Source organism: Chroicocephalus ridibundus, chromosome 2, assembly GCF_963924245.1.
Source record: "Chroicocephalus ridibundus chromosome 2, bChrRid1.1, whole genome shotgun sequence".
Classification (NCBI taxonomy): domain Eukaryota; kingdom Metazoa; phylum Chordata; class Aves; order Charadriiformes; family Laridae; genus Chroicocephalus; species Chroicocephalus ridibundus.
This window is the reverse complement of record NC_086285.1, coordinates 35,689,353-35,708,334: the sequence shown is the minus strand read 5'-3', so window position 1 is coordinate 35,708,334 and position 18,982 is coordinate 35,689,353. Positions and strand designations below refer to the sequence as shown.

Genomic DNA, 18,982 nt, shown 5'->3' with positions numbered 1-18,982 from the left:
TCCTATAGACTGGTGCCCTTTGTCGTCTGTAATACTCCAGTGGGGCAAAAGTCTGGCAAAGGACTCTAGGTAGTAGATTTACACATGTGCTGATCAGCCAGCCAGTATTCCTAGCAGCTGAGTTTTGCCTGTTTTTCTTTCAGCTGCAACGCTAATTTTTGTCTCCTTCCTCATCCAGCTGCCAATTCTTACTACAGCTATGGGAATACAGTCGTCTTCAAGACTTAAGTGCCTGGAAATTGGCCATGGGGTCAAAAAAAAAGTGACTGGTGCAGAAGGAATCACAGGCAGATGATCAGACAGTATAATCAAAACCATGTTATTTTCTTAGGAAACCTGCTAAAATTGAGTAATTGGAATATAAACCAGAAAACACCATGAATTGGACCTCAGCAGTTTTCTGGCTCCCGTGCACTATGTCAGAAACTTAAATTGCCATTTGGAAGTCCTGCTTCCATGGGGAAACATTGAGCTGGCCGACAGCCAGCATCCCAGCTCTGGGGCATTTTTTCTGGAGCCGCGTCTGCGAGAGCTGAGCAGGGCACGCATGACGCACAGCGTGCACTGGGGCTTCCCGGCTCTCGAGTCCCCCGGCTGACCTCCGGGGCTGCATGAATCATCACGGACCCAGCAGCAGAGGTGGGAATGCTGTAAAAAGCAATTTATTTCCTCTTCCTGTACGCCAAGTACTGCCATATATACAGGCTCCTAAGTAAGTTATCTCGGATGCGTAGCTATAAATTACAGCCACACACATACTAACAGATTTTTAAAAACAACAAAAAAACACCACATATTGTTCTCATGTACTCTTTAGTTACTTTGTAGGACTCCCTCTGTTCATGACTGTTTCTGTTATGTTATTGTTGGAAGAATAAGCCTTCTCAAAGTAGATCATCATAAGGATGGAATGTGTCCAGTGACCACTTAAGTAGGAGAAAATCTCTTTGCTGCCAGAACCAGTTTATTGCAGCTGTGATCAAGAAGCGTCTTGTGTGCATTTATTTGTTTGTTCTCCAGTACTGTATTTAATATTGAGACACTTTGCTAATCTCTTTAATGTTACCTATTATTTTTCCAAACCAAAAGCAGATAAATAGAGCAGAAAAGGTCAGAGAGAGCCCCCTGTTTTTTCAGCACAGAGAGGACAGCCTTGTATGTTGTCAGATGTCCAGCGTAACTTGGTTACCTCAGTATGGACCTGTTATTGGCAACCAGATGTATTTCTTGCTGCAAGGATTAACTTACGTTGCTTGTGTCACTCGTATAATGTGTGCTCTTTGACAGATATCGCCGTAGTTTCCTGTGAAAAGGATGGGCTTGTGCTTCAGCCATATAACCAAAAGTTAAGATGTCCAGGCTTTTTCCCCTGGCTGTACCATGGATTTCAGCGAACTTGCCTGAGTAGTTTGTGACTTCCCCCCCCCTCCGACCTCTTCCTCATCCTCTGTACAGCATTGCTCAGAAGGGAAAAATAGGAGAAAGTTAATCTGATTGTTAGCGGATACAGACAATTAAGCAACTGTTGGCAGCCAGATTACAGTCATTACTGTGTGGAGGCCCAGAGGTGCTGCCTCCTTCCCTGGATTGCACAACTGGTGGATGACAAAATGCTGGTGCCACCTCTGCCTCCACCGTGCCACTCAGGGTAGAGACCGTCCCTGTAGGACGCTCTCTGCTGAAGGGGTGGGGGACTAGAAGACAAGCCACACAGGAAGGTTCATCATTATATCGGTGGTTTTTTAGGAGAAAAGAAACCTTCTGAGCTGTTTCAGACAAGTGTCTGGAGAACCAGAAGTGCTCTCTTGCCAGGGGTGGGGGGAGCGTTAGTACCTCTGAGCTCCTAGTACAGGCATGGGAAGAACAGGCAGGAGGAGTCGACCAGTGGTTATAGAAGATGATTAAAGGTTAAGGGGGATTAATTTTGCTAGAAATCTCATATGATAGGGATTTTGAATGTGTGAATAAAGGGCACTAATGGGACAGAAACTTGAAACAGCACTAGCTGGAAAGACGAGTCATGCTGGAGCTGTATCAGCACCCACCTGTGACGTACAGCCCTGCTTATGTTCTCGGGATGGCTTGGAGGTGTCTCAAATAATTCACAAATACTGGGTCCCGACAGGGCCATCAGCGTTGTGTGCACATGTGAATTCCCACATAGGCTTCAGGAAGAGGCACAGACCTCTGGAGAGAAGGGGTTGTTTCTGGTGGCCATTTCCCTCCACAAAACCTGCATGGGGAAGCCAAGGGAGTCACGTCCCCCAGTATGCAAAAGCAGGGGACCAGGGAGCTCGGGGGGAGTGGGAGGCAGGAAGGGCAGGGGGTAAAGGCATCAGTCTCAGGAAATCAGGTAGGTTAGATAGAGACAGAGATGTCTGAAGAAGACTCCAGGCAGGAGGATCTACAGTGAAATTTGAGACGGCCTTATCTGAAGGCAGGCAGATCTGCCTGCAGGCTGGGTCTCTCTTTCATGCTATGCCAAGTTCCTGCAGTGAAGTTCAAGCAGCGCTTGGCTTTGCAAGGGCCTGTTGATCCCCAGCCCCGTGGGAGCTGCTGAGCAAGCACAAAGGCCATGGGAGAACGCCGAATGCTCTATTCTGCCCAAAAAAGTGAATGTATACCGAATACAGAGGGTCCTTTTCCACCTCATCTACTGCCCACTTATCATACAGAAACACTAAATGGTGCCAGGCTTTTTTTTTTTTAATGCAACCCATGATTATAAACTGCTATTTCAGTTTTATATGGTTTTAGTTCTAGTTCATCATTACAGATACTTCAAGAGAAACTCATATTTGCAGAAGTAAACTACAACAACAAAATCTCATGTGACTACACGGAGTGCTTCAATATTGAAGTACATCACAAGGCAGAGCTGTACGGATACTTGCCAGGCTGTGAAAAACACGACAGCACGGGTTAGACAGAAAAGCGAGGCTATCGGAGATCAAACCTGTACCTCATTAGCCTCCCTTTAAAAGTGACGCGATGTGTGTTTTTTACACGTACACATGCAAATGTTGCTTGTTTGATTCATACAGGAGGGTGGGTTTATTTTGTATAATTAGAAGTAATCCCATTACTTTGTAGGGCATATGCAATGGGCACATTTCATGTGATTTGCAAAGATAAGGCTCCATGGAAGGCTTAGAGAAGCATGACTCCATGCTGACGCGAAAGCATTTAGTTTGCGAAGAGCACACTGCCATAACGAAACAGAAATTCAGGTGGAGCAGGATGTAATTGCTGCAGGTACTTTAAAACCACCAGATCACTTTTCTGATGCCTACTATGCAATTTTCAACGTAACAGATCTGCCTGCTGGAGGGGGTAAGATGTAAAACTTGTTTCTTATGCCTCTCATGTGACACGGTAAGAACAAACCCCACTCCCTGTGGAGGAAAGAGAAAGCAACCGGTGTACCCAACAAAAATGTTGTTTGGCCAGTTCACATTTAAATGTTGTTATTCTCTTGATCTTCTTCCCTCCATTTTAAGATCTGGTTTTGCCCTTTCGCAGGAGGGTAAGTCCCACCGAGGAGTCCGTTGCATGATACAGCATTCTAAGAACGTGCCTAGCTTTATTCTGCAGACCAAACTGGAAACTTGCAACAGGAACTACTCTTTGTTTGGGTTTTGGTTTGTTTGTTTTTTTTTTTTTACGTGGTTATTCTTAACAGGAAAACCAGGCAATTGTTAGGGTTGGAAGGGACCTTAAAGATCACCTACTTCCAACATCTCCCACTAGATCAGGTTGCTCATAGCCCCATCCAGCCTGGCCTTAAAAACTTCCAGGGATGGGGCTTCCACCACCTCTCTGGGCAACCTGTTCCAGTGTCTCACCACGCTCATGGTGAAGAACTTCTTCCTAACATCCAGTCTGAATTGACCCATCTCTAGGTTTAATCCATTCCCTCTAGTCCTACCATTACCTGACATCCTAAAAAGTCCCTCCCCAGCTTCCTTGTAGGCCCCCTTAAGATACTGGTAGGCCACTATAAGGTCTCCTTGGAGCCTTCTTTTCTCCAGACTGAACAACCCCAACTCTCTCAGTCTGTCCTCATAGGAGGTGCTCCAGCCGTCTGATCATCCTCGTGGCCCTTCTCTGGACACATTCCAGCACATCCATATCTTTCTTGTAGTAGGGGCTCCAGAATTGGACGCAGTACTCCAGGTGGGGTCTCACGAGAGTGGAGTAGAGGGGGAGAATCACCTCCCTTGACCTGCTGGCCACGCTTCTCCTGATGCAGCCCAGGATAGGATTGACTTTCTGGGCCGCTAGTGCACACTGACGGCTCCTGTTGAGCCTCTCGTCTACCAGCATCCCCAAGTCCTTTTCTTCAGGGCTGCTCTCAAGCCAGTCACTGCCCAGCCTATATCGGTGCTTGGGATTGCCCCGACCCAGATGGAGGATCTTGCACTTGGTCTTGTTGAACTTCATGAGGTTGGCATGGCATACTACTAGTAGTATGATTTTTTTCCCTTAGCTGCTGGCTTCTATTAGGTCAAATACAATCAGATATCTATTTAAATGGTCTAATTGTCTGTGGCTTTTTTCCTCTGTCACCCTCCAGGTAAATATCAAATTACAGTTTCTCTCTGTCCTTTACATTAGGACATGGGAGGTGGACTATAAACAATAAACCTTCACTCACTTGTCAATGTTTGTGACTAATTGCTACCCCTAATCACTGTTACATAAACAACTGACACCTCTTAAATGCTTGTATCAAATGCCTTACTAAAAACCAGATGATCTGGCTTTAGAATCTCCTCAAATTATTTGTAGCCATCAACAAAATAAGTACCTTTTCCTGCTGAGGTATATTATTTCCCCAGTCTGCTAGCACATCCCTAGTGCTCTATCACTTATCTGAATAATTATCAGAGGGATAGCAAGTCCATTAGCTGATTCCCTTACTGACCAGTACAGCAAATTAGCTGGAATCCCACTGTACTGCAGTAAGCTCGCATTTCACAAATATTTCCGTACTTGCCTGTTATCAGTGACTGCATTACATCCTCATTGATTTTCAACTCATTGAAATGTCCCTCATTTCAAATATTTTTAAATAGATTTCCACCGGTTCAGAGTTATCAATCTCACTTCCCTGCTCCTGTATTAATAGGCCTTTTGTATTCCTTTCCCCCCCAGACACGTTGGTGAAAGCTCTTTTTTCCTTATCCTTATCCTGTTGTTAATTTACTGTTCTCGATGCCCTTAGCTTTATTCTCTGAGGCTTAAATCCAGTCAGTTGATTGTTGGCAGTCCATCTTCCTTCATCCAGCGTAAGGCTACCTCACCGCTTTCCGCTGCCGTGGCGGGTTGACCCTGGCTGGAGGCCGGGTGCCCACCAAAGCCACTCTGTCACTGCCCTCCTCAGCTGGACAGGGGAGACAAAATAGAACAAAAGGCTCGTGGGTCAGGATAAGGACAAGGAGATCACTCAGTCATTACTGTCACGGGCAAAACAGACTTGACTCAGGGGAAATTCATTTAATACCAATAAAATCAGAGTAGGATAATGAAATGAACCCAAATCTTAAAACACCTTTCCCCCCACCCCTCCCTTCTTCCCAGGCTCAGCTTCACTCACAATTTTCTCTACCTCCTCCCCACAGGGGGACAGGGAATGGGGGTTGTGGGCAGTTCATCACACGTTGTCTCTGTCGCTCCTGCCTCCTCAAGGGGAGGGCTCCTCACACTTCCCCTGCTCCGGTGTGGGGTCCCTCTCATGGGAGACAATCCTCCATGAACTTTTCCAACATGGGTCTGTCCTTCCCATGGGCTGCAGTTCTTCATGAACTGCTCCAGCGTGGGTCCCTTCCATGAGGTGCAGTCCCTCAGGAACAGACTGCTCCAGTGAGGGTCCCCCATGGGGTCACAAGTCCTGCCAGCAAACCGGCTCCAGCATGGGCTCCTCTCTCCACGGGTCCACAGGTCATGCCAGGAGCCTATTCAAGCATGGTCTCTCCTTGGGGTTACAGCCTCCATCAGGCATCCGTCTGTTCTAGCGTGGGGTCCTCCATGGGCTGCAGGGGGACAGCCTGCCTCACCATGGTCTTCACCAGGGGCTGCAGGGGAATCTCTGCTCTAGAACCTGGAGCACCTCCTCCCCCTCCTTCTTCACTGACCTTGGTGTCTGCAGAGTTGTTGCTCTCAGTCATCTCTCCTGGTTGTTGTCCACACAGTTTTTTGTTGTTCTTTTGTTCTTGGTGTTCTTCCTCCCTTCCTCTTCTTAAATCTGTTATCCCAAAGGCACTGCCACCATCACTGATGGCCTTGGCCTTGGCCAGCAGTGGGTCTGTCTTGGAGCCGCTGGCACTGGCTTTTCAGTGGTGCCCAGCGACAGGACAAGAGGTAACAGGCACAAACTTGAGCACAGGAAGTTCCACCTAAACATAAGGAACTTCTTTACTTTGAGGCTGGCAGAGCACTGGGACAGGCTGACCAGAGAGGTGGTGGAGTCTCCGTCTCTGGAGACATTCCAAACCTGCCTGGATGCGTTCCTGTGCAACCTGCTCTAGGTGACCCTGCTCTGGCAGGGGGGTTGGACTAGATGATCTCCAGAGGTCCCTTCCAACCCTGTGGTTCTATGAGTCTATGATTCTATCAGGCAAGGGGAAGCTTCTTGCAGCTTCGCACAGAAGCCAGCCCTGTAGCGCTCCCCCCCTCCCCAAAACCTTGCCCCGCAAACCCCATACAGCTGCATGTCATGAAACTACAGAGCACGTGGCTACTATGATGCTTAACTTTTAAGACCAAATTGTAATGCCTTCTGAGGCTCACTTTTTCTCTTCTCCCCTCCTAGCTCGCATTTTGAGCTCTCCCAGTGCTGCCGGTATATCCTGGAAGAAAAAGGGCAGAGAAAATTCCCTTTGTTAGATGCTGGGCTGCTTCCTCTGCTGGGGCGGTGGAGGGTTGTCCCGTGTGCAGCCAGTCTCGAGTGCTGCTGTCTGAGAATTAATCCATGATCTCTTGGAAACCAAAATTTCAACTCACTCTTCAAATTAGTTGTTTGTACCACACCGCAGGAATTTCAGTGACTCATAAATCCTGTTATTTCAAAGTAAGGGAAGTACTTGAAAATATCACGCGGAGCTTGAATGTTCAAGCCTATTTCGCAGACCGAGTTCTCCTGCTAATCAGGACGTGTTGCACCTCTTTGCTCTGGCCTTTACCTCATGTTTCTTGTTCTGAAACGAGGTACAGCAGGGTGAGATCTGTGGGTTTGCTGCCACCCTGTATGTATTTTATTATGCCCGACCACAATATGACGACTTTCTGGAAAGCAGCCATATCCCAAACAAAACAGCAGTTGCAAAAAGGAGAAGTTAAGAAAAATGAAAGGATTGTAGCTAAAAGGAAGATATTATTTAGTTGCCTTTGTACTCGCAACCAAGTTTGATATCAAATATACCCAAAGCAGAACAGGATGAACAGCAAAAAAAAAAAAAAAAAAAAGAAAAATAAAAAAAAAGAAAGAAATACAGTGCAAATGTTGAGAAAGATTGCTTTGATCTACTGACAAATTGTTGCTTATTTTCTGCAGTTTAGTAAGCCCACTAGAGCAATACTCTTTCTTCCTATTCTATCCTATCCTAATCTCTGCTTCTGCAGCCAAATACACAGCTTGCCTTTTGCTAGCCAAGTCATGTCGCACGGCTCTCGGCCCTCTTTTCAGATGCGCAGAAACCCATTGGATACGAAACACCAAGTCTTAGTACCTCTGTAATAGTGATTTTTTTTTATTATTTTTCTTTGAGGGTGAGCAGATGACCTAAAAAAAAATACACTCGTTCAAAAAATTTGATCAAACGTGATTTCTTAAATGTATTGTCATCTAAATTAGGAATACCTCCCTTAACCTTTCTATTTCTTAATGGCAAGGTGACCTAAGACTTCAAAATTCCTTTCTCGCACTTAGGTGCCTGTAGGTTAGAAGGATGTTTGAAAACATCTAGCCAATGTTCTTTTGGGTACGTACAGTAGATTATTCAGATTTTTCATGGCCTTACAATTTTTTTTTTATTTTTTTTATTTTTTTAAGGCTAAACACTTCCACTTTAAAAAGCACTTGTGCACTTTTGAGCCGTGAAAGCTCTTAGTGCAGCTTAGCAGCAACAACCTGCTGAGATACTCGGGGAAAGACTAAAGGTTCTAGCTTGTCACTTAAGTTGAAAAGGAAGCTGCTTTAAGCTCTTACATAGCACAGCAGCAGCCCTCAGGTACACAAGCTCAAAAATCTCGCAGTAGCCTTGTGTATAAAGACAATTCGACTTAGTAAAGATGGCTTTGGCATTGGTCAGAGGTAGCCCGTCCTTAACTGTGACTTAGAACGTTCCTCTCTGTTTTTGTTTGTCAAAGTAGCCATTTAAGAGGACGAGCATTAGGAAAACAGCACAGGTGACTTCAAAACTATTACTACTTTAAACGTAAGACAGAACAATCCACAGCCCTCTGAAACACGCCACGGGATCCTTAAGGTTATCAGCAGGGCTTAATTCTGTACCTTTTCCCCCAAAATACACTCTTGCCATGCTACAGTGCTGCTTTAATACAAATAATAATAATAAATATAGGAACTTAAAAAACCCACCCTTGTAGCTTTCTGATACAATTGGGTTTGACAACCACTGAGGCTTCACAAATGAAATACAGGAAAGGGTATAGGATGTAATAGAATGAGCTCAGGCAGATTACAGCATTCATCTGACAAACCACAAACTTGTTTTTGTTTGGTTGTTGTTAAATACTAACTTTTTACAAAAGTGAGTTTAACAACTTCTGTAAAGAGGGGGGATTTCTGAACTACAGCGGCGTTAACAGATTTTAGTATGTTCCTTGGTTCCTGCGCCAAAATCTGAGTAACTGGCATAACGAATCCCGAGCTAAGTGACCCCTGACAGATGTACATGCCTTAATTTGTACAAGTCGTAGTACTGCTCTGGAGACCCCACTTGGAAAAAACACATTTCATAAGAATTAAATGGAACTCTAGGCCAATGTATCAGTATTTTGTTTGTGAGTTACAGAAAGCCTGCACTGGGTCATTAACAACAATAACAAAACCCAGATGCCTTATTTCATCTACAAAACAGTCACTAGAAAAATCCATCTAAACAACCCAGTGCTATAACATACACAAGGTTCTGGTACATCTACACTAAGTACGTAGACTGAGGAACCTGGATTTCTATTAAGCCTGCAAAGTGCCTACCCACGGCCTGCCAGCCTAAATGTTGAGTTCATTCACATTCAGCCTGGAGAAGAGAAGATTCCAGGGAGACCTTATAGCAGCTTTCCAGTATCTGAAGGGAGCCTACAAGAAAGCTGGAGAGGGACTTTTTGCAAGGGCATGTAGTGGTAGGATGAGGGGTAATGGCTTCAAACTGGAAGAGGGGAGATTTAGATTAGGTATTAGGAAGAAATTTTTCACTCTGAGGGTGGTGAGGCACTGCAACAGGTTGCCCGGAGAAGCTGTGGATGCCCCAACCCTGGAAGTGTTCAAGGCCAGGCTGGATGGGGCTTTGAGCAGCCTGGTCTAGTGGGAGGTGTCTCTGCCCATGGCAGGGGGGTTGGAAGTAGGTGATCTTTAAGGTCCCTTCCAACCTAAACCATTCTATGATTCTATGACATCGTTTTAGCAAGCCAGTATGCTATGGACCTTTGGTAGGAAACACAGCTGTAGTAAAGTTTTAAGTAGAACTATGGGGTCCATAGCGAGAACTGAAATGTTATCTGCAAGTATGAAAGAAACAATCAATTTATTTATATATATCCTGGAGTAAACTTATGCTTTCCTCTTAAATATGAGGTTTGGTGATTTTATACCATTAATGGGAGGGCCTGGTCAAGAACAAATGAGTTCTTGACTAGAGTCACCTGACTCCAGTACCTCCTCTAGAAGATTTCTAACCCTTGCTTTATAGTATCTTGGCAAAATATATACCTTAATATCATTAATTCAGAAAAGGTACTGCTAATATATGCACCCATCAAGTTTTGCAAACCAGACAACAGAACTCTAACAATTCACATAAATGTAGTATGTAGTTTTACAATTGCTTGCGAAGTTTCAATCCAAGAGGTGTCAAAATAGCAAACCACAAGCTCCTTATTCCTGATGAATGCTTTCAAGGCTGTTCTCCCCCAGCTGTTACGTTAATGCATGCATTACGCCCTCAAGCAGAACAACAAGAGCTGATCTGCATCAATTGGGAGAGGCAGCTGACTCCCAGGTGACAGAAGCACATTAGTGAGGTGCCACACAGGAGCCCTCTGTCTCCAAACACAATTGTCCAAGGCTGCACAAACCCTTTAAATAAGGGGGAGAAGACAAGGTGGTCCAACAACAAGCAGTCTTGAACTGCATCCATTTGGATGCGAATACCTCACCGAAGCACTCTCACTTTTAACAAAGCCTTTTTAATATAGTTTTTGCCCAGAATATGAGAGAGAACTTTAAATTATTTTCATTAGTTCATTTCTTGGATGTAAAAGGTCCATTCCAAAATAACCAAGAAATGATAAAATACAACGTTCAAGTGTTTATACCTTTGAGTTTATAATTGCAGAACACTTAGATTTGAAACGAAAATTAACTCAAAAGGAAGCATTTTATTTCATTACTCAACCACAAAATTGCGTAGTTGACCTATCACAGAAGTTACATATTATTTCAGAATAAATTTGGAAGTCCTAAACATTTAAAAGTTCTAATGGTGGTGGCTTGAGAGGAATCTTTCCCATTGTAAACTTTTTTGCTTCAAATTGTTTCAACTCTTCAGCTGATAATTCGCTCTTTGGTGTAAATAACTTTTCTGATGTAGTATTGTTTGTGACTGCAGAAGATGCTGATGTTATGTTATGTCCAGAGGCACTGGCGGTCTGTCCAAATAAAGTACTGCTTGAAGAGGAGGGAGAAGCTGCCGCTGCTGCGTTAAAAGCTCCGAAGGCTGTAAGTGGAGTGGTGCCTGAAGAGTTCACAGCAGCAGAATTGCCAAACCCTGAAAACCCCGAAGTTCCAAAACCACTAGTTGTTTCAGAAGTTTTAAACAAGAAGGAGGCTGCGGATGGAGCCGCCGGGCTGCCAAAACCAACAGAATGGGACACACTAGGAGAGGCCGTCACACCAAATGCAGGAGGATTACAAGCAGCAGAAGAGCTCCCAAAAGCAGGGGTGTTTCCAGATGATGCACTGGTGAGGCTGGAACTTGTTTTAAAGGAGAAACTGCTAGCACTGTTACTGCTGCTGTTCACAGGAAAGCCTGCAATTATAAAATTTATAAAAAAAGTTAGAATGGGCACAACTGTGATACTAAGCTACTGCTGTATTTCAATACTGCAGGAGAAGAAAAACTCAAGAAAATGTTTAACTGTTAGTTCTTAATGCAGGAACTTACTTGACAACCCGAAGCCTGATGTTTGCTGTCCTCCAAATCCAAAGGCAGGCAGTGGTTGAGTGACCGTGTTCTTTAATTCAGATAGCTTAAAAAAAGCGGGGAAATGCCTTTCAATAAATACTTGAAGCAAAAATACAGCTGCCCAGTCCAATTTAATACAACTTAGAGTAAGTTAGACCCTGATCACTTTCATTACAATTGCATGCTCTTGCAGCTATGAAAAAAATGCTTTAAGGCTCTACACTATTCTCTGTAAAACACTCCAGAAACACCAATATATTGCAATTTACAGATTGCTGTCTGTCAGTCAGTGACCTGAACACCTCTTCCAGCTCTCGTTCTCATATCTTACCTATTTCAGTTAGTGCTTTATGACCCTATCTATGTCATTGCCTTGACTTAGTCCGTTCTTTCACCTTCGCAAATCTAGTCTTCAACCGTGCTAAAGCCCAAAATCCGCTTCTCGCCTTCAGCATTGAACATAGCAAGGGGTATGAATACATTACTAAAACTTTAATGTGCTTCACGCAGACTCCACTTAAATCAACTTACTCTGTCTCCCTGATTATTTAATACTGACTTTAACTCAAGCATTCTTTTCTGACACATCTAGATTCACAGGTGTTTGTCACCTTCCCAGGAACAACTACTATTTGCATCTTCAAATTTTATACAAGCAGTTTCTCTCTCACCTATCTATCAATTTCTCATTCTGGCATTACCAAAATGTTCTGTTTATCCTAAGATGACCTGGAGAACAATTCTGGTCTCATCTGCTGATTATACCTTTGAAGAGTCAAATATCAGCACATGGAAGAAAAGGTGGGGTGGATACTTGCCTCTTACTATACATGTACTCAACCAGATCCTGACCTTAAGCTATGGTTACTTCCATGAGGCTTGCAATGCTAGTATTCCAAACCTGGGATCCAGCTGCTGCCTTGGTAACACGGAACCATCCTGATTCACTACTGTCCTTAGTTAACTAAAGGGTTTTATAATACCTGCCTGCAATTCACCAATTTCATGATTCCAAAGAAAGGTGGATGTAAGACCCAAAACTGTGTTCACAGACTTTCACGTTCACCTGACTCAGATAATCTTTCAGTCACATTTCTATCACCTATAAAAAAACCACATAGATGGAGAGATGTGGCAGTTTTCAAACTGCAATCATTACTCTCATGTAATTCCTCCTTACACCCTTTCCACTCTCTCTAATGTTCCCAGGAGCGTTCTAAGATTACTGTCAAGGTCCTTGTGCCGCCAGTCAGCCAAACACTTTCATGCCACATGTTTTTCAAGGCTGCAGTGCCAGCACATAACACATCATAGTTGAGATTTTCAGAACAGTTCACAGATCTACCATAAAATTGCTATTGAATCTAGGAATCAAACATTTTCATTTCTCAGCTATTTAGGTGCAAACAAGAATGCTCTAAAAAGAATCATGTATATTTGGTTGTAAAATATAGTATCCTGTGATCTTCAAAGCAATACCTATCACCTATTTGTATAAGGCTAATAGAAGTGTAGTTAAGTATTTGATAACAGCTGAAGTTTCTATAGAACACTTGCAAAATCTCTTCATTAAAAACAAGGTGCCACATTACAACTACCATGTCTTAGAAATCTTTGTAACAGAAACTAACGTTGATGTTTGCAGGACAGTTTGGTAGGATGTGTCTAACGAAACATGAATCTAGGAAAAACATTTGCCCAAGATTAATAAAAAAAAATGACATCAGGAACAAAAACATTTTACCTTTCATTAACACTTACCAAAGCCGCTTTTGTCGATGCATTTAAAGTTTTCAACTGAAGCAGACGATTTTTCCATTGTTCCGCTAACTGTCGGACAGAATTTATCTAAAAAGGGGGAAAAGAAAAGCGTGGGTTTATTATTGGTGAAGACACAAAAAATAAAGAAAACAGAGAGATCTGAAAACTAAACTTAAAGAAGATTTCCAGAATTAGAAAAGAAACTTCATTAAGCCAAGAAGACAAGATTTTTGCTTTCGTGAAACTTCAAACTGAGAAGCTGAAATTTTTGTTATTAACACACAGTTCCTTTCAATTCTCTTACTATTGACCTTAAATCAACTTTTTTACTTCATGTAACAATAAGATTAAAAAAATGTCCTGGGGCTTTCTAAATCTAAGTTCTACCACTGTCAGAATTAGGTGCTTGGGGGGGAAAAAAAAAAAAAAGACACCAAAACCCAACAAACCACACATAAAATATGTAAGCTTTAAGTATAAGAGAACAAGCTCTTCAGTCTTTGTTTTATTTCTGGCTTGTGCACTTACATTAAGTACACTCATTAAGCTGAAGCTCTAAGATTTGCTTTAGCTTCTCTCCCATTTTAAAAAAAAAAATGCTCACTTTCAACACACTGCAATTCAGAACACTTTAATAGTATTGCCCTAAAATATTTAGCTTTGCAGAAATTAACTTTCTTAATTTAAATCAACCCCTTTAATGTGATCCAACAGATTACCGCACAGAACATATACAGCAATAAATAGTACCTATGTCTATTGGATAACTGTGATTAAACAAGAAACTTGAAAGTCATTAAATAACTTAGGTTTCAGTAATTTCAAATGTGTATTTCCTATATTTAAGTTTATCAACACACCTTATTCGAAGCCCGACCTAATTGAATTTTCATTAAAAACTAACCAAGTAAAATATATAATGTCCCAAATGCCTGCAAGAGTGGCATGAGTAATCTTTTTGTAAATGAATTCCTTAATTTTTCAAAAGGGTCTTACATCACAAACATCAATAATTCTTTTGTGTCTAGTCACATGCTGGAAGATCATGTTGCTTGGCATCAGCTCTTATACAACAGACTGGAAAATTCAGATTTTGACCCAGTTTAAGAATAGAAACACAGGCTTTGGAAGAGACATGTTGTAATTAAACACTTTGTGAGACAACTGTATCATACAGTTCTCATCTATATACTGAGACTTTCATGAACTTGCATTCAGTGCTTCAGTGAGGCCACAAATGTTTTTTTTAACAGCCAGGCATAGTGTGTTGTTTAATCCTTTCTGTTTTTTTTTTTAGTTGAAGTTTCTTAAAAAAATTCTCTCCTGTCTTTGAAAATGCAATTCTGATAATTCTAAACATGTGAAGCAAGAGTGGTGACAATCGCAATTCCTTCTGTAATACAGAACCAGACGGAAGAGGAAAGAGTGCAATGTAGCTTGATTTAGTTTGTACTTGCATCTATCCAATAGCCTAATTGCTCTCCTGGCACAACATTGAACTGTGCTAGCTTCCTTGATATTGATAGCACTATGAGGGAGGAACAATGCATATAATTTTTTATATATACATATATATAAATATACATATATATACACACACAAAAATCCATATATATTACTTCATTTCTAGAAACATATATACTCCTTCAGAAGTATCTGCTATTTTCAGCATTAAGTCCCTGCAATAAAGATATGTAAAAGAACAAAGTCAAATAAACTTCCTCAGCGTTCTACCTAAAGTGCTATATATCCAGCTATAACAATCAAACTGACTAACAGCATACAAAGTATGAAACTTCTGAGATAGGATTCAAATAACTTCTACAAATAACACACACGAGCAGGGACAAGACTAAGACAAGGAGTGTGTAGGTTTAGAAAGACCATGCATTTAACTGAGACTAGCTAAAAGTCTATTGCTACCACTTTTTGTAGGAGCTGATATGTCTAGATATTTAGGCCACCAGTTTTAGAAGCACAGATCTGATAGTTTTACCCTGTGATCTCAGACAGAAATAGGAAGTTACAGTAGAGCAGGCAGACTAGCAGCTATTTTTGCATTCTATTTGGTGCACAAAAATTAAAAAAATATTTTGACATTCTGATAATCTCCTGGAGTCTGGTAATTAAACGAGTCAAGAGTTGCCACCTGAAGAATAGTAACAAGTCCTATCCCACAATGTGTCCACATCAGTCAGCATTTTTTTTAAATACTTACGTAGTTCTGAACATCATTGTTTGCTCTACAGTTATAATACTCCAGATGCAATTCTTCTGGTGAGAAATCTGTAAAGCCTGTAAGGAGAGGAATAATCAAAAACCTCCAAGAAAATATATCAGTACTTCCATTTGCCTTCTACAGTTATGAAGAGATGGGCCTTAGTACATTATCTGTAAGTCAGTTACAGTTGGAGACACAAAAAGGATTAATTACAAAATTTCAAAGATGAATGTCCAACATGAATTTGCCATAATCCAATATTCTTTTCTGTTACAGCACAAGGCAAATCATCGCCTTGCAAATGGTTCCACAGAGGTACAAAAGCGTAAGAAACATCCTAAATATTAGCAATACGCGGCAACACTAAAAACCATTACCTACCTGAGACATTTGGCTTTTCTTTCATTGGTGAATAAGATGAAAATATCCATTGTCCTGAAGTTTCCCAAATTTCCATGTCTTTGGCTACACATTCGCTAGAAAAGAAAACAAAGTAAAACCACAGGCGAAAGTGAAATTATACAGTCAAAACAAAACCACCAGAAGCAATCGCCTAGTTCGAATCTAAAGTTAGATTCAAAGACCCACTACCATGAAAATGAAGCAGGACACTAGTCTGAGTGAACAAGAAAAGCACTCAGTTCTCCGTGGAAAAAATGCACTTATTTGGCAAGATACATAAGTGCCTCTTCAAAGCATTTTACTTTATCATCTAACTGCAAGTAAATCAAGCCAGATCTTAAAACAAAAAAAATAATCCCAAACCACACAAAGTATTTCGTTAATCCTCGTATGGCATATGCTGTCACAGGATTTTCCCTGAAGCTGTTGATCACAACACAATTTAAAACCTTCTCAATACTAAATGATTTTACAATATAAATGAATACACACAGTATTAAATAGCAAAATTGAGAAAAAAAGAGGAAGGAAATAAAAAAAAAAGAGAATAGTGTTCAATATCAGTTTATGAAAAAGAATCAAAAGCATAAAAATCCAGACATTGCAAAGGCAGAGAAATAGAAGCTACATCAACAAAAGATAATCCAAATGTAAACAAAGAGTGAAAGGGTAAAACTGAAGTAGACAAGCAAATCACTACATAGTAAGAAATAAACAAAGATTTTAACTATTTCAGGTATTTGCTGCACAATACACATTCACATTTGAGAAGCTGAATAAATAATCTGTTAAGCATCGTCTTAATGTAATCTTAAAAAAAAAAAAAAAAAAAGTTTTTCCAAAACCTCACTTCTTCAAGAAATCACACTGCCTGTTACTTCTCATCACCTGCCCTGTAATCATCTTGAACCTGCTGGTCACTCTCAACTGACTCTAACATACACACATGTGAAACCAGGTTTCAATCATTTTGCCATTAGCAGAACAATTTTTATCTTCAGTGTCAGGAAAACTAAGTCAAATACTTCATCTTCTCAGACTTTTTTAAAGGGTTGAAATGCTGTCCAGGGGGCTCTGACCCATTATTTTCGAGTACCAAAATCTTTGTTTCCTTCCTTATCCTTCTGCCCACAACTTAAATACCATACCATCTTACTAATATCACAGTTGTCTAGCTGCCCAACCCAGGTTCAAAACAAGGATCACTTTCTTCCCATGCCAGCATAACGCAAGAGAACTAAATGAAGTATTGTTTTCTCCAGTTCTGACTGCAGGTCCCAGCTTCCTCCTCATGATTGTGTCCTCTGCATTATCTCTTGTAAGGCAGTGAGCTTTTAAACCGCTCATCCTAAATGCTTTCAGTGAGACAGGACTATATCTTACAGAAGCCTCTCCTCTTCATCTTTATAGCCATCAGCAATATTTTGACTGCTCATTAACGCAGAGAATCTGTTCTGCGAAAAGTCTGCATTTCTGCTGCCGCCGCCTGATGATCCAAAATCAGAGGAGCCAAAAAATCCTCTTCCGTGATCTCTGCTGCCACCCCATGCGTTAGACTTGAAGGTAGATGGCTGGATAACATTAGTGTATCTCTGGTTAGCAGTACCCCACGCGTTGCCTCCTCCTCCTCCTCTGCTAGTGCCTTCCAATAAAAGAAAACAACAAACAGAAATTTTAAATCATTAAGATACTGAACAATACCACATCAGTAAAAACTGTAAGTATAACTATTCTTAGGGGGGCAATAAGAATCTCGAAAAGAAAACGTATAAGTTTTTTTTCCCCCTAATGAGTTAACCTAGTTATTTAGTGAGCTTAACCCAGCGAGTTCCAGAAGCGGGAGACGAAGGTGAACTAGTCCTCACATCACCACGCCAGCACCAACCCCTCGGCAACGCAGAAAAGACACTGTTTCAGTTTTACTTATGTGGTTTCATAAAAGCAACTACCCCAGCAGAAAAAATAGTAAAGGAAATTTAACTCACAGTACGCTTACGTTAGGGGACGTTAAGACGCCTCGGCGGCTGCCCCCGGGGGCTGCCTCTCCCCGGGGGAGGCCGCCTCTGCACCCCCAGCCCCCCGGCCTACAGGCCGCTGTGCAGGCCCCACGCCTCCCCCTCCGCGCCTCCGCCCTCGGTGGTACCTTGGTAGTGGGGTGCGGAGGACCCGTAGCGCCCGCCGCGGGGATGCTCGTTCCAGCACCTCTCGCCGAAGCGGCAGCGGCCCTGGAGGAAGAACTGACAGATGGCCATGGCGGCCACCCCCCCTTCCCAGCCGCCGCCACAGGCCGGCGCCCTGACGTCAGACGCAGGCGCCGCGCGGCGCGGCGGGGAAGAGGCGGAGCCAAGGCGCGAGCCCGTCGCCGAGCAACCGCCGCCGGCGCGCGAGGCCAACGGCCGCCGCGCTCCCAACGGCCGGCGTCGAAAGAGGGCGGCTGAGGGCAGGGGCTGTCAGGCGGTGGGCTCTGTCGCCGCGCGTCGCGATACACGGCACGGCCTGGGGCAGGGGAGCGTCGCCTTCAGTGGAGATGGCGAGGTAAAAATCGAGGCGGGAAAAACAAAACAAAACAAAACAAAAACCCCCAAACAAACCCAAAACTACCAGGCGTATGTAAACATCACGAGCATCGTCACCCTGCGCAAAGGTTGAGGCATTAGGAAGGGACGGGGGATGGGAGGGATTGAGGAGCAGCGTGGAGCCCCACCACCAGGAAAGCCACACGGAGAAGATGGTAACGTGTTGAGGGACACGCTACTTCTCACATGTCGTTTCCTTCATCGTACTTAAAAGTTTTTCCAGTAGCTTTAAAAAAAAAAAAGAATTATTAACCCCCTTGAAAGTAAAGTTAGAAAAAGGCGCTTCACAATTTTAAAGGCAGATACAAAAAAACCCACCAAACCACCATCAGTCTGTACAACCTAAAAAGTGCACACTTCCCTCCAGTTTTTACGGTATTGTAGAATTGAGGATCAAAGACACCAGGGACATGTTTGTTTCATGGCTCAGAAAAAGGGAAAGGCAAGGGGGAACATGAAGTGTTATAGCATTCGCTTACTACTAAATAAAGAACTGAGCTGCAGGAACCACTATTAAAAGCCCATGAGTGCATCCACTACTTTCTGCACAAGCAGAGTTGTTAGGATGAGGAAGAAAATGAGGAGGAAGTCTA

At 42.6% G+C, this 18,982-nt stretch overlaps 1 protein-coding gene across 1 annotated transcript; it reads right to left on the bottom strand.

Annotated features, from left to right (window-relative positions):
• Positions 1-7,796: 7,796 nt before the first annotated feature.
• NUP42 (nucleoporin 42) lies at positions 7,797-18,887 on the bottom strand. The gene is made up of 7 exons (XM_063325005.1): positions 17,957-18,887; positions 17,197-17,455; positions 15,793-15,887; positions 15,409-15,485; positions 13,191-13,277; positions 11,409-11,493; positions 7,797-11,273 (listed from the first exon to the last, which is right to left on the bottom strand). The coding sequence occupies exons 1-7, from the start codon at positions 18,063-18,065 to the stop codon at positions 10,705-10,707; spliced, it is 1,281 nt and encodes a 426-aa protein (XP_063181075.1). The 5' UTR covers positions 18,066-18,887; the 3' UTR covers positions 7,797-10,704.
• Positions 18,888-18,982: the final 95 nt, after the last annotated feature.

What these genes read in the sequence shown, in the direction of transcription:
- NUP42 (XM_063325005.1), bottom strand. Translation starts at nt 18,065, where the DNA reads ATGGCCATCTGTCAGTTCTTCCTCCAGGGCCGCTGCCGCTTCGGCGAG. An exon ending in CTCCGCACCCCACTACCAAG is followed by an intron (nt 17,456 to 17,956) that starts GTACCACCGAGG and finishes TTTTATTGGAAG; the next exon opens with GCACTAGCAGAGGAGGAGGA. An exon ending in GATGAAGAGGAGAGGCTTCT is followed by an intron (nt 15,888 to 17,196) that starts GTAAGATATAGT and finishes TTTCTTTTCTAG; the next exon opens with CGAATGTGTAGCCAAAGACA.